Source organism: Leucopleurus acutus (assembly GCF_964270905.1).
Source record: "Leucopleurus acutus genome assembly, chromosome: X".
Lineage (NCBI taxonomy): Eukaryota > Metazoa > Chordata > Mammalia > Artiodactyla > Delphinidae > Leucopleurus > Leucopleurus acutus.
In genome coordinates this window covers 131,891,683-131,906,893 of record NC_139148.1, presented here as the reverse complement: position 1 = coordinate 131,906,893, position 15,211 = coordinate 131,891,683, and the positions used below count along the sequence as shown (strand labels likewise).

The window sequence follows — 15,211 nt, the reverse complement described above, 5'->3', positions numbered from 1 at the left end:
TGAACTTCAGGCTGTGCTCTAACCTCTTATGCAGTAATTACCCTTTTTCACCTTCTCAGGTCCAGTCTCCATTATGTTTATTTGAAGTTCTGTTGAAATAGATTTCAATGTCCCTACAATTAATGCCTATGGCTGACACCACAAGCAAATTTGATCCTTCCTTTAGAACTACAGTCTGCTTTCTCATTTGGTCCACATGCTATTTTATGCAGCTCATCTTAGGCTCTTGTGTTAATTGTTATCAGGCAAAGTACAAGCACTTTATTGGCAGTGTAGTTATTAGCAAGGAGTTTTTTGGATTATATTTTCCAGGAAATCATAGACTACTGAAACATGGCCTCTAACGACTCAGTTTTTCCTGATTGAGTATAGCTCATCACCTCTTAACTACCTGAAAGGTAAGCCCTGCCTAAGGCAGGTCTAGATTATAAGTGCCCATCACTATACTTTTAAGGCCTCTTGCTTCCCACTAATTCCATGTCTACCTCCCGCTTAAAAAGGAGGCATTTCAAGATGAAATGAGGATATATTTACTAAATAGGTTTTTAAATTTAGCTTGTAATGTGACACATAGAAACAGTTTGATCATGGCTTGTTTTTAATTTGTTAGCATGGCTCAACTAAGGATAAAGGAGTGCTTTGTTAAATAAATATATTTTCATATTTTAAAATAACTTTCAAATAAATACTTAAAAGGCATTGGCAAAAATTAATGATGAATTAAGAATGTGTATTATACTTTCAAAATGAGGAAGACACAAGAAGTCCATTCTATAAATGGTACAGAATTCCATTTTTACCAAATAAACAAGTAGCCAGATATATGACTCCTAGGAGAACAGAAGTGGCCCCCTCTGGAAATTCCTAATATCTGGAATGGAAGGACAGGAATGGGTCTGGATACTCTGTTCCGGGGCCCTGGAGTTCAGGAAACATGTTCCTTGCGGTTATAGATCCCCAAATAATCTACTTCCTCAAATGAGCCAAATCAGAAAGCCACTTCCCTCCTTTCTGGCTTCTATAGCAGTAGCTCCTCCTAATGGGCAGCCCTCCCTGCTGGCTTTTTATGCATACTGCCTTTCAGAAGAGATGTCCTTTTTTTGACCCCCTTCCCTCCAACCCCTGAAAGACCCCAGGAATGGGATCTACAAGTCCCATAGAAACGCTAGGCTAGTTCAGTTCTAAGGTCACATTGTAATTGACCAAGTATGAGAAGTCCAAATATCCCTTTGCTTTTATATTTCTTTTAATCCCTATCCCAGTGAGGGAAAGAGAAATAAAAGAATGACCTCTGTCCTCAGCTCCTAATTTCTTTGATTGTCACTGAGGCCAAGTTTAGTTTAAAGGTACAGAAAACCTACACAAGTGTTCAGTCTTCATACATGTTATCAGGTAGTCACAACACCCAAATGATTGATGGATTAAACTTTTTTTAAAACTTTCATTATGTTGTTTTAGACATTCAGCCTCACGTATGTGTTGTACATTAATTCCCTCAAGTATAAAATTCCTTTGCATTTGTGCAGAACCTTGTACATTAAAAGATGCTTCTACTTTAATGACTCTCACAAAATCTCTAGGCTTTATTATCTTCATTTTACAGATGAGGAAAGCAAAGATCCAGAGAGGGCACAGGGTAGAGAAAAGCAGCATAATATAAAGACAAAAACTTTGGCCCAGGAGTCAGCAGACCTGGATTCTCACATTCCTAACTTTGTCCCTAACTCACTGTGTATTTATGAGTGAGTCGTTTCCCCTCTCTGAACCTCAGTATCTGAATTTATAGAACGAGGTGACTGAGCTTTCTCAACCCTGTTTGTGTATTATAAACACCTGGAAGCTTTTTTAAAAAATCCATTCCTCAGCCTCACCTCCAAAGATCCTGATTTAATTGGTTTCAGGTTACTGTAATTTCCACACCACCAAGAAGCCAATCCAGGTAAAGCCACAAATCCAGTCTGGCATTTCTCTCTAAAGGAGAGAAACTTTGTCATTTAGTATAAGATCCAAGTACTATGGGGACATGTCCTGGAAGGGAGTTTGAAAGGCTGAAAGTTTTAGAGTACATACCCTAACTCTGAACCTCTAGGGGAGAGCTCAAGGCTCTATCCATCTCTCCCTCTCTCTCTCTCTCTCTCTCTCTCTCTCTCTCTCTCTCTCTCTCACACACACACACACACACACACACACACACACACACAATCATTCCAGTGGAAGTGTTGTAGGAGTTTGAAAAAAAAAACGAATGCTGCTACAAGTCAAGGACAAAAAGGAGTTTAAATATACAACAGAGCCAAGAGGTTAATAAAATGGAGTTTTGGATGAGAGAAACAAACTGATTACAGAGCTTTTTTCTTTCACATAGCTTTTTCTTAACATTTGTTTTTCTTTCTGGACCTACATACAGTATTACTTCACACTACTTTTTTCTCTTTTTCCTTCAGTATACCTTATGTATTACGATGGGCCTGGAGCCTTCTCCTTATTGGGAGGCCTTAACACCCATTGGAAGGGGATCCTTTAAAACTTTTACAGAGTAAAATTAAGCCAACTAATTTCTGATATTATAAAAATTAGTGTTCCTTTCCCTTTTAGTGTTTCTTTTTGTCACCAGAGTGGTAAGACTTTGAGGGCTAAGATTAAAGTGTGGACTAGGAGGAAGGGGCCAAGGGCGTCATTCAGTCTCCCGTAGTTTAGGCCTTAGGACATAGGTTCAAAATGAGCCCTTAGGATGCATTTACGGGTCACCTCATCTTATCACAACAGAACATACAGGTGACTTGAGGTTAAAGCCCTGTATTAATAAAACTAGGGTGTTCACCTGAAGGATTATCTCTGTTTTCTTTCCTTAGTGACTGGCAACAGCAGTGTTGGTCAGTTCTTCAAGGACTTGGGGGTTTCCTAATCCTTGTCATCTGTGTCTTTTATTATCAGAGACATGACCATTATCTAGTACAGCCAAAAGGATTGCTTTAATAGTTGGAGAATGACAACTTGTGTGTCAGGATTACCCCCTTCTTTTACAGGGAACTGGCCAGCAAATATATGTGGGAGCAACATACATCACTTTGATTGTAATGACAGAAAGATCCCTAAACAACAATGAGCAGCGTCACTCGCAAGATGTCTTTCCTTGAAAGCTGTGTGTCTTGTTCATTCTGGCCTTTGAAAGCAGCAACACTGCTTTAAGGGTCAAGATAAGGATATGGGCCTAGATTGTTACTTCTCTGGTTGAACTAGGAACTTCATTTCCATGCAGAAAGAAGTCCTTAAAAACAAGTCGGGGAATATATAGGTTTAGGAAGGCAAATTTCGTATGTTTCTGAGCACCACAATAAAGCCTTACATACTTTAAAAATTGTAGGCTATCTCTAACTCACTTTGGATGAAAGTGAATAAAGATGTAAGGGAAAAGCACCAGCCTAGTGTACCAGTTTAAGTTCATATGTCTCCCTTTATACGCACACTTGCCTTGCTGTCTGTAATGCTACCCCATTGCTGCTGAGGCTTAAGATGCCAAGGTACATGCCTGGGCACCCACACATGCATTACCCAAAAGTGCAGGGGAGCTAATTTTCCACAGGGAACGTATTTGACTAATGAGATGGGAGATAGGAGTTGAATTCTTCCCCTTTCCTCACGCAGATGGGCTGAGATACAGTATGGCCTATCGTAAGAGATTGAGAAGTTAGCTTGTCATGAAACAGGTTATTCTCCCTCCTTCCCTACCTCTTTTTCCTTGCTCCTACTTCCTTGGGATTTCACATAAGCTCTTGCTTCAAGCTCTATTTTCTAAGAAACTCAGACCAGGGAATCTGGCAACTAGGAAATCTGGAATTGTCATAATTCCACCCTAACTTATAACTGTGTGACTTTGGCAGGTTATTTTCTCTCTTTGTGCATCTTTTCCTCCAACTATAAAATGTTGATGTTGGAATAGATGTTCTTTAAGGGTCTTTCTGGCTCTGAAATAATGTCTGTGTGAAGTAGGTGATGGGAAGAGGTAAGGTGGTATACTGACCAATGGACATCAGTGGATTACTTACATTTGAATCAGCAAAATGCACTCAATATAATCAATGAGCTTGAATGTTAACAGCTCCAACCAATCTCAAGTGCCAAACATAGATTTAGTTCTACTTTCTTCAGAAAGAAATTGAATTAGATTTCCTGGGCCCTTAAAGAGAAGGCCAAGTAAACTCTTACCCTCTCTGGCAAAGTAAAAAAATTTCTCTACTGGCTCCATACCATAAGCTGATTGAGAAACGGTAACTGGCTGCAAACATGTTTTCAAAGGGAAAAGTGGAGAAGTGTGTAATGCCACCATCTTGGGAAGCAAGACAGCTAATAATATGATGTCTGTAACTATTGCTTCACTCCTAACATAGTAGCATGTTTGTTTCAACTCTTAGGCTGCAGGTGGACTGGAGTTAGGGACAGAACCATTCACCGTTTGAGGCTTGTTATACCACAGGGGTTTATATTACGCTCTGGACTTCTATACCTGACTCTGGACCATGGACTCTGGAGTCAGACAGCCTAGGTTCAAATCTTAGTTCCAGCATTTACAAGCTTTGTTACCTTTGACAAGTCACTTAGCCCCTCTGTACTTCAGTTTTCTCATTTGTAACATGGCAATCATAATAGTGCATACATTGCAGAGTTGCCGTGAGGATTAAATGAGCTAATATAGGTGATGTGCTTAAAATAGTGCTTAGCACATAGTAAGCACTATGTAAGTGCTCACTACATTTATTATAGCTGTTGTGATGAGGAAAGATGGGCTGGAACAACAACAACAACAAACTTTTGGCTAAAGCCATATGAAATGTATCAAGGGACCAATATGTGGAAAGCAGTAGATTTAGGGGGTAACAGATGATTTAACTGCAAAAAAATGCTAAGCAGGAAACATCCTCTAAATATTCCTGTTTATACAGTACATGACACAAAGTAGAAAAATAATGAAAACAGAGCCTCTCTGCAGGATTTAGAGTTCTTTCATATATATTTTAAATATACATGTGCAATACATTAAAATATATAGAGATGTGTGGATATATATTTACATATATATATGTAATATATATATATATATATATATATATATATATATATATATCACAGAGGGGATATATATGCACACTCACATGTCTGTGCGCATACCCCAACAGGACCCATCTATACGTAAACCAGATGCAGTCCATATCAGGCCAACTTGGACACAAATGAGAGCCCTGACTCAGCAGATTGCAGACTGCAACTGCATTGGCGTAACCGTTCAGTTTCTTCTACCAAGTGTAAGGCCATTTAGAAATACACTGAGAAGAGCTCCTTTGGGTGTGTGGCAGAGCCCAGGGCAGAGCCCAGAGCCTCTGGCAGTGCACAATTTGCCTGAGTAAGGACTGCAGGATTGAGATATGAAGGAGCTATCAAGGAGGAGGGACTTGTGTTGTTTTGGGTCCTGAAACTAATCAGCAAACATCCATAGAATAACTTTAGCTCCAGGAACAATGCACTAGTGTCAGAATCCTTACTTATCTCAGCTTTAAGCAAATTTCAGGCAGAAGCGAAGAGAAGTGTGTGTTGCTACTCATCACCATCCAGCTTGACCCAGAAAACCGGGCACAGCTTTTAGGGGTGGCTAAGTTCAAAGGTCAATCAGGCAGACTTGTAAGGTAAAAAGAAGTTACTTAAATGGAAGGACTTGAAAGCAACATGAGAGGTGGCAGGTACTGGTTCGGGTTATAAATGTTCCAAGAAGCCAAACCTTGCATGTGGCACCATTTGCAGCGATATCATTAACATTATTAATAATCGTCATGACATATTTATATATACAAAAATAGAGCAAAGCAATTCTAGAAGAGGAGGTGAAAGAGAAGGTGAGGGTCTCTGCAGCCCAAATGTCAGTACACTTCAGGGAGATTCAGAACCAACAAAGACTGAGTGGCACGTATTCCTATAGTATATAGCCGACAAGGGGACGTGGATGTTCCCTTCTTCTTCCCCCTGTGTATGACTATACATTTCTCCCCACCTTTCCACCCTGTAATACATACCCATGCACACTTTAAAAGAGATGATGATATATAAAGCTAGAGTCTGGAAGTCTTAAACTGAGTCGGAGCACCTTGATTTCAAGCAAGTGCCCTCAATCTTTGAATTCTGTAGTGAATTTTGGATTCACTTACAGAGGGAAGCTGTATCTAATTCTTGCATCTTTCAGCAGCAGTCCTTAGGAGCCTGCTATCACCACTGCAGCCTTTTCCCATTGAAGGGGATTCACAGCACAAGCTCTTGGTATTTCATAGGAGAGAAGTCAGTTCTCTGCATTACACATCTTTCATCTCAGTTTTCCACTGTTGCTGAAATGTAGGTCTCAGGCAGCTGCCACTGCAGACAAAGCCAGGAGCAAGCACAGTGTGTAGCAAAGGGCGAAGATGCAGCTTGATTAGGGCTTCCTTGAGCTTTTCTCTTGCACACTTGAGCTTCTACAAGGTGACAGAGCCAAAGGTGATGTCCACTGGGGGCAGCCTTGACACCTGAAAGTTAGCTACCCACTGTGCCCCACATAAAGACCACCACACTAGCTTGGCATGATTCCTGAAAATTGAATGGGAATGGCTTTCTGTCATTGTTAATAGAGAATACTGAACCAAGAGTCACAAGACCTGTATGCCAGGCCCAACTCTATTAACTCAGTGTGTAGCCTTGGGCAGTTCCCTTCCTATTTCCAGGCCTCAGTTTTCCCATCTGTAAAATAAGGGCATTGAACTAGATTAACAGTTAAGATCCTTCCAGCTCTAAAGTTTTATGACTTTTTATGTCCATTATTAAGGCCTGAGCCATGCAGTCTCAGGGCAGTTAGCTTCTAAGAGAGAACAGACCTCTGTAATATCCTTTGCTTTGTTCATTTAGCTATAAAGCACGTCTGCCTTTGGCACTTGGGTCAGACATACAAAGTTATGAGCATCCTGATTTACTATCCTACTCAGCATGCTAGTGGAATCTGTCAGTACTGTAAGTTGATTATTGGGAAAGGGAGTAAAACTTCAACTAATTAAACCTGGAAATGTAAGATAAGTTTGCCTCATATGCTCATAAACTGGCGAGTGTGGTTATGAGTGCACACACACTATTGCTAGTGATAAGTTCATTACAGTAATCAATTTCCCTCAATAAAAATTAGTAAATAGTATAACAGCAAAGTTTGGCGTCAAAGGAAACACCTACGGAAAAACAGCACTTTTTGACGTGTTAGAGAGAGAAAGAGGGACAGGTAGAAGGAGACAAAGATCAGATCAAACAAGACAGAAATACAGGCAGAGAAAGGATTAGTCTGAGAGAAAGGGAGGGAAGGAGAAGAAAGCAGAGAGAGAGAAAGAAAAGAGAGGAAAAGTAAAAGTAGAGAGGGTGAGAATGGAGTGGGAATGAGAACAGAACAGAGTAATGCAAGAAGAGGAGAAAATGAGAAAAAGACTAAAGACCAGAGGGGCGGTAGACGGAGAAGGGGTCAGATTCCCTGGAATACTGAACACCGTTCCACGTGGACCTGTGAAAACCATCTAAGAAGAAAGCTTCCAAAGGCACTGTGGAAAGCAGAGTGACACTCAGAGCCTGCATCGAGAGCTACTACGTTGGGGAGCCCCTAAACCTCCACGTTGCTGGCTCTGTCAGCCCTCAGTGTCCAAATCTCATGCTTATATATCACCTGAATATGCCATGACAGCCATAAGGGCTGAGATGGTGGGTGTAAAAAGACTGAAGAGGAGTGGGATAGATACTGTGAGAAAGAGCAAGGCATCCTGCACCAGGATGTACTTGACCATTCCCCTGACACTGCAGGAACAAAATTGGTGAGCCCTAACTTTGGCTTGGCTACTTTACTCCTCCTCCCCTTCTTCAAAGATGAGGCCTATGCTTTATTGACGGGGCCTAGAAGGAGAAAGCACTGGATCCCTCTTGTGGGAAGGTCATACAGACTTCTCCTGGGCCTTGGGGAAGGGCGCGCTACCAGAAGAGATTTTTCTGCACACCGTGTTGGTGTGCCTTTTACAGCGGCAGCCTGGTCGCCTAAGACTATCATAGCCCTGCTGGCACAGATGGAGGCATCCACGGGTAGGCAGGTAGCAGCACAGGCAGGGTAAGAAGAGGGAGATGAGGCTCATGGCTGCCCAGCGGACGAAGCAAGAGCCAGGCCCACAGGAGCAGGGCTCATCAGCGCAGTTGTCTTCATCATCAGTAGAACAGTGGTAGAAGAGGCCCTTAACGCAGCAGAGACAAGTGCCATAATCGAGGAGGCTCTCAGCGGAGCAAAGGCAACGCTGGTTGCACAGCCAGAAGGAGGGGAGAGGGCGAGCTGCCGTACAGAGGACACATTTGCAGCGCCCACACTCCTCGCAGATGAAGAGGTGCTCACTGGGGTGCACGGCAGATTGCTCAGCTTCTCCCTTCAGAGCACCATCAGCCTTTGGGTGGGCTCCTGTTCCAGGCTGGGTTCGGATGATGGACTGGCCTGAAGGTGAGGGCGTAATGCTGGCCAAGAGCCTTTGATCAGAGGCAGTGGTGCTATGGGACATTGAGCTGGCAATGCTAGATTGGCTCAGATGCTGAGGCAAGGGCTGCAATTGATGGCACTGGCTGAGACTGCGTGGGAGAGCAGTAGGCATGGTAGCCAGGGACCAATCAGATTTGTGGGTTTGCATGATAAGGGAAGGGCTGGAGAGGGCCTGTTTACAGGGGACTGGAGGACGGTCCACATAATCATTGCTCGCGTGAGTAGAGCGCAGCTGTTCAATAGGCAGGATTTGTTGGAAATCATCTGTCACTGTGGCATCCATTTTGCCTTGATTCTTGAGTTCTGAGTGGTTTTGGGTCAGGGTGGCACTTGTGGTGATAAAGAGCCCTTGTAGTTACATGGATCTTAGGGCGCATCAGAAAATCCTAGGAGAGAGGGAATAGAAACAATGAATGAGAACACACAGGCATGAGTACTTTGCAGGGAACCAACAAACCTCGGGCCCCATCACCACCACTACCTTAAATCACTTTAGTCTTCATGTTACTCCTCTATTCTGTAATTGACCTCACCTACTTCTTTACGGGCAAGTCTGGTTATCTCATCCGGACTATAAAGCACATTGGGAGCAAAGATCTGATTATGGATTCCTGTAGTAGCCCATCATACGACTAGGGTCACAGGAGCATTTCGCTCATTAAGAGCTTTGCTAACCAAGAAATCTAGGCCTTCAGCATCAAAGTTCTTATAAAAATGGAACCTAATTTCAAATGCAAAGGTCACTTCCTAAAGCAACACTGATGTAAAAGAGAAAGCCTCAAAAGCCTTCCATGAGAAGTTGCATATATACATATACATATATATGTATATATATATTCTCAAGCAAAATTTTCCTTTCGGTGAAATTTATAAGCACAAATAAACAGATGATAAAGGACAAGCTTGATTCAATGAATACAGGCAAGCAAGCAAGTTGCAGTAATAGCAGAGGTATGGCAGAGACACAGATGGCAGAAATTAGGCTATCTGTAGAATAATAGGAAAAAAGGCTTCCCAAGGGGGTAAGAAAGTCAAGACTAATCATCTTGCTGTTCTCCTCATTTTATAAGCTGCTTTAACTTACTGAGGAGGTAATTCTTTCTAAATGGCAGCATGGCTTCAGAATCAAACTTTTGTATACATAGGAATAACCTGGGGATGGGGGAACCACAGAAGATGAGCCCTGAATCATTTCAAATATCACCTATAATTGTACTTTTTACCGCCCTAAGTCAAGTCTATATTGATGGGATTTATGAGGCAGAATCTGCTTGGACTGCTTTTCTCTATCTTTACCTTATACAATAAACTGGCTTTCTTAAAGAGTAGCAGTTTTTATACCAAATTTCAGACAAGTTGAATATCTAGAAAATATATGCTTGTGCCTTCATTGTACCACAATCAGGAAGCGCTCGGTGGTCATTCCCTGAAGCATTTGATTGAGCCTAGTACTGATAACGGTGACCATGAGGAAAATATTTTTCCAGCAGTAGATTACTGTATTGCACCACCTGGAAGACTGAACAGCCAAAAGAGGTGTGCATAAGGAAAGTTAAACAAAAATCTAAGAGTCACCATGGGGGCATTAGGACCTAGGAAACACTAGCATGAATAAAGTATATATTTGAAATCCATCAGACTTCAGGCCTCCTCAAAATAGATCGATTACTCACACTACTGTATGGGATGGAAAGCTTGAATGAGTAATAGAAAGGAACAAGTGAAAGAGGATAGTGCTTGATTAGATTTCCATAAGCAAGCAAACATGACACTGAAATGTGCCCAAAGTTCAATAGCAAGAAAAAAAAAAAGACGTAGTTCATAAAGGACTCAGTGGCTAATAATATGATCAGACTCATTGCCTTTCGAGGCTATATCCCCATGCAAACTTATTTAGTTGAATTTACATCTGTTCATTTTTTGAAAAGAAGATTTAATTTAGTTAAAAATAACTTTTCTGGCACATCACATCAAAGAACCAGTTTGACTATAATTTCACTTTTTAGCTACTTGTTTCAGTGTTATTTAATGCAGCACAAGAGAATGCAGATAAAGACTATGGAGATTCTAAGACTCAAACATGTAACCTTTGGCAAATCACTTACTTTGTTTGGGCCTCAGTTCCGGTATCTATATAATTATAGGAATGGACTAGGTGATTTTGAGGGACTCTTCCCTATTATGGTCTGTAATTACATAACTAAACAATTTGACAAAATAATTCTCTTCGTCCATACCTTCTACATCTTCAGCCCTTGAGGGTAAACTGGGCAACATGCCCTTGTTTACTTGGGCATTCAAAAGCAACATGTTTGTCTCTTTTATCTACTTGGACTCACAATCCCCTGAAGCCTTACACCTCTACCTTTGCTGTATCTTTGTTAAGACTCATAGTCCCAGCATTAGAAAGAAACAGGTAGTTTTCATCTGGACACCCAAATAAACAAGGACACATTGTTCAGCTGGCTTGCAGGGTATGTGGATGTAGGAGCTTTGGATTGGGAAGAATCTTTTGATAATTTTATAAGAAATGAATTTATTCCCCATTGATCAGATAAATAATGTGTGGGGCTCTTCAAGTCATTTACACTGTAAAAACAATAACGTACATGCTAGATGCATTTTAGACTCACTGATTTCCCAAAGGAAATTAGATTCAAACAGACTGGAAATTCAAAAGCTCAAGGACTCAAAGGAAGGCATACTAGGTCTTAATGTTACAGGAGATAATCATATGGGATCCCAAGGATGTCACTAGATATCTCAGGGACTTGCCCAGAAGGTTGAAAGCTATGCTTGGAGGAATCTAGGTCATAATACAAATAACTCAGAGGCACGAGGGGATCCTGTCTTGGCAGCAGAAGGGTATATGGTGTTTAGGTTGAGAAGGTGTATTTGGATATTGATTAGAGTGCTGCAAGACTGAAGAGTTGAGATGCTTGGATGATTAAATGAGGCTTTGGGCATCAGTCTGGGATGATGAAGTACTACTGTTTTGCTTACAGGTAAGGGGATTAACAGGATGAACTCAGAAGGTTTCTTCCTGCCCTGTAAAATCTTTACTAGAATGGACTGTGGAAGATCTGCAATACGGTGGGCAGTAGGACCTGGGTAAAATCAGGGTGTTGAGTAGGATAAAACAGGATTGAATGACAATAAATTGTTTGCCATTCCGGATGTGCTGACTCCGATCTGGCTAACAGGATGAACTGAAATAGATACTGTAGGGGAAGGTAAGAGGGGAAAAAAAGTTGAGAAACAAATAGACAAGAGACTGCTGCAGCACATAGATTAGACGAAAAACTACTACTGCAAGCACGTTTATGATTCAGAAATCCACTCATTAAAGGGCCATTCATTGTGAGCAGCAACAGTTAAGAAACTGACTGTGCTGCTGGTGAATTCCGTATTCTATTAAGTGAGAGAGAGAATATACATATCATATATTATTAAATAGGAGCCGAGGTGATTACAAGTCTTGGCTGCACGTTGATGGGATCTAGTGATTTCTGTCACGTAGTGCCTGTGCAGTAATGAATGATGCATTGTAAACCCACTCCCATCTCAGTCCCTCTGGCCAGGTGCTCATAGCTTTCTCAACAGTTTTTCTGTAGCCCTGAAATTTGCTATGTTCAACCTAAACAGAAATTTCTTTTCTTATGCCAACTTAGGGACTAGAAAGGTAAATCCATTCAAGAAATGCTGTTTGTTAATGAAAGAAAAATGTATTTTCTCCCTGGAACCTAAAATCTGCCATGTTGAGACTAAAGTTGAAAACTTTCCTATCTAAAGCCCTTCTATGCTAACACCTTAAGAGTGTTCTGATTTTTATGATAAATCCTTCCCGATACAGCATGACTCAATCTTGATTTCAAAGAAGAGGGGAGAAGAGAAGGAGAGCCTGGCTCCTGTTTTCTCCTAGTCCCATGGGTTCAATGCTGTTTTGTACCTTACTGTGTAACGGCTCTGGGGTGTGTTGCTTTTTTCTGTGCTCTGCTGTTATATACACTCGTTCTCAGAATAACTGAAAGCAAACATAGGGGGCATTTCTGCTATGGCTTTATGTGTTTTCTTAGTTCTACTGTTCCAAAGTCTGCTCTCTAAAAATCCCTCTCTGTGCAAGAGCATTTGCATCTCTATCAAAGCACTCCCCCCCTTACAAATACCAAGTTGTATATAGTTTACATTACTAACCTCTCAGCCACTGACTGGGCCTCCGTCCTACCACATACATCTTGTTGGAGCTGCCAGGTTCTCACCACATTTAACTCTTAACTTGTCACTTTGTTACCCTAGTCCTATTCATTACCTTCACAGTTTCATTAAGACTCAACAGCAGTTTATTTCAAACCAGAGAGTCTTGCAGTTTTAAGAGCCTGCGTTTTTAAAGATATAGGAGCAATACAAGAAAAACTTGTAATATCAAATGAATTCACACACTTCTAATCCTGAAGAAAATGCTAGTTGCTCATTTAAGAAGTAGGAATCTTTCTTTAAACCCCAAATCCTTTTATAAGAGACAGGAAACTTAAGTTCTGTGTGACTGTGGGCAAGTGACTTCTGTTCCAGGCCCGTTTCTTCATCTGCAAAATGAGGGGGGTATGAAAGGAAGGTTTTTAAATCCCCTTCTTGTCCTTATGCTCTAAATTTTTATGCTGGGTTTGTTGGTTGCGTTCCTCTGCCTCAAAAGTCTTTCATGAAGAATTGGTGTCCTTTCCTTCAGGTTCCTTACTTCCTCACAACTCAACTTCTCAACTCTGAATCCAAGTCACTCAGATCGCTAACTAGATTGTTTCCCAGCTAGAGAGACCTAAAAACAGAACAAAAAAGCCAAAATGTATACAATGTTAAAATAAAGTCTTCGAAATGTTTATTTAGAGGTTTAGGGAACAAGATTAATACTTCCTTGTGGATAAAAAGCTAGCCTGTGCCTTCTTTGTATGTATGTACGCAGTTGACTTGTTGGGAACATCACTTAACACCTGGTATATCCAAATTCATGTGATAGCACATTATGTTACAGTGAGGTTTTAATGTACCCAGAAAAGCAACAATGGTTTGCGTTTCAAAATAGATTTTCTGTCTAAGAGTTCAAGGTATGTTTTCTGTTCATCCAACATGGTTTGCAGCATACAGAGGCGAGTGGTAACTATAATTACACGAATGGAAGGGACTGTGAACCACTGCCCTAGGTCCTATCAGATGTCTATTGGCTAACTAGACATGCTCACAGGTTCTCACTTTTGACAAAATTTCCATATGCCACACAGAGACATGTGCACACACACCCAGGCATGGATCCAGAGATTTCTAAATCATTGCTCTGACTCAATGTAAGTAGGGGGTTATGCCGTGTCAGCTTGCGCCATTTCTACCCAGGGCAAGGTGATGTGATGAAATCTGAACGATGCACAGCCCAGACTTCTGAGCCAATAGCAGACTAGCCGTACACTGACAGGATGCCCGCTGGGCAGCCAGACTGGCCTCAGCACGGGCTCTCCGTACGTTCTCAGCTTGGGTGGTTAGGCTGCGCTATGAGGGGCTTAGGCAAGCACCAAAATTCATTTAAAGGTCAACAGGCTAGAAATTGCATTGACATTTGGCTACAAAAGAGTTATTTTGAAGTTCTCCTTTGATTTAGAAATTTCCGATACGGATAGTTTTCTGCAAGAGCTGATTCATTTAAATCTCAGTTAAACGGTTTTCATTTTATTCTACCCATGCGCTTGCGCTTGTGCGCGTGCACAGACACGCGCGCGCTCTCAAACACACACACACAGACACACACACACAGACACACACACACGATGACTGGAATGAATGGCAATCTGTGCATTTCATAGAAAGAATTCTGAGGTCTTTAGGAGCTAATCTCTAAGCTTACCTTGAAGAAAGGGCTTATCCATGCTGAGAAAAGCAGAACTAATGCCCCATCTGGCTCAAAGGACCTCTTCTTCTCCTGAGTCTTTAGGTTTCTCCACCTCTCTTCGGAAAGTCTGAATGAAAACTCCTTCACTGGCAGTGGAGCCAGAAACAGAGATAGTTCTGTTTCAGTCTTTCTGACAGCAGAGAAAAGGGAAAGAAAGAAAAAAAACAAACGGGGTAGGGAGGAGAGTCAGACTTGTAGTGGCAGATACTTTGTATGGATTTTACATGCAGATCTAAACCGTGATGCACGTATTCCCCAAAGAAAGCTCAGCGGGGTAAGTTGTTCACCTCCTCCTCCTCCTCTTCTTTCTCCTCCTCCTTCTCCTATTTCTCCTCCCCCTCCTCCTCCGCCTCTTTCTCCTCCCCCTTCTCCTCCTCCTTCTTTTTCCCCTCCTCCAGCGTTTTCCTTCCCCTTCTCTTCCCCTCCCCCTTCCCTCCTCCCCCCTCCTCCAATCTGACAGATGAACCGAAGCAGCAGAAACTGCAGTTGTAGACACAGGGTATCTCAACAGAGCAATAGATACCGCTAGTGTGTGATTATTTATATAGCTTAGGGTGTGTTGGTATATAATCTGCAGAGAGCGGGCCGCGGTGGTGGGGGGAGGAAGGGGGATGAGATTGCAGTGTGTTCAGCTCAGCTAGCCAGCTGTTTTGTGAATGTAGACGTTTTCTAGAGGTCTTGTGAATGGGTTATAGGGGAGGGAAGGGATTTATTGCTCCTTG

General features: G+C 41.8%; 1 protein-coding gene across 1 annotated transcript; it reads right to left on the bottom strand.

Moving 5' to 3' along the window:
• Positions 1–5,139: 5,139 nt before the first annotated feature.
• On the bottom strand, positions 5,140–14,757 carry SPRY3 (sprouty RTK signaling antagonist 3). Its single transcript, XM_082864807.1, has 2 exons — positions 14,445–14,757; positions 5,140–8,946 (listed from the first exon to the last, which is right to left on the bottom strand). The coding sequence occupies exon 2, from the start codon at positions 8,841–8,843 to the stop codon at positions 7,977–7,979; it is 867 nt and encodes a 288-aa protein (XP_082720933.1). The 5' UTR covers positions 8,844–8,946; positions 14,445–14,757; the 3' UTR covers positions 5,140–7,976.
• Positions 14,758–15,211: the final 454 nt, after the last annotated feature.

Excerpts from the sequence above, each read along its gene's own strand:
- SPRY3 (XM_082864807.1), bottom strand. The coding sequence starts at position 8,843 with ATGGATGCCACAGTGACAGATGATTTCCAACAAATCCTGCCTATTGAA.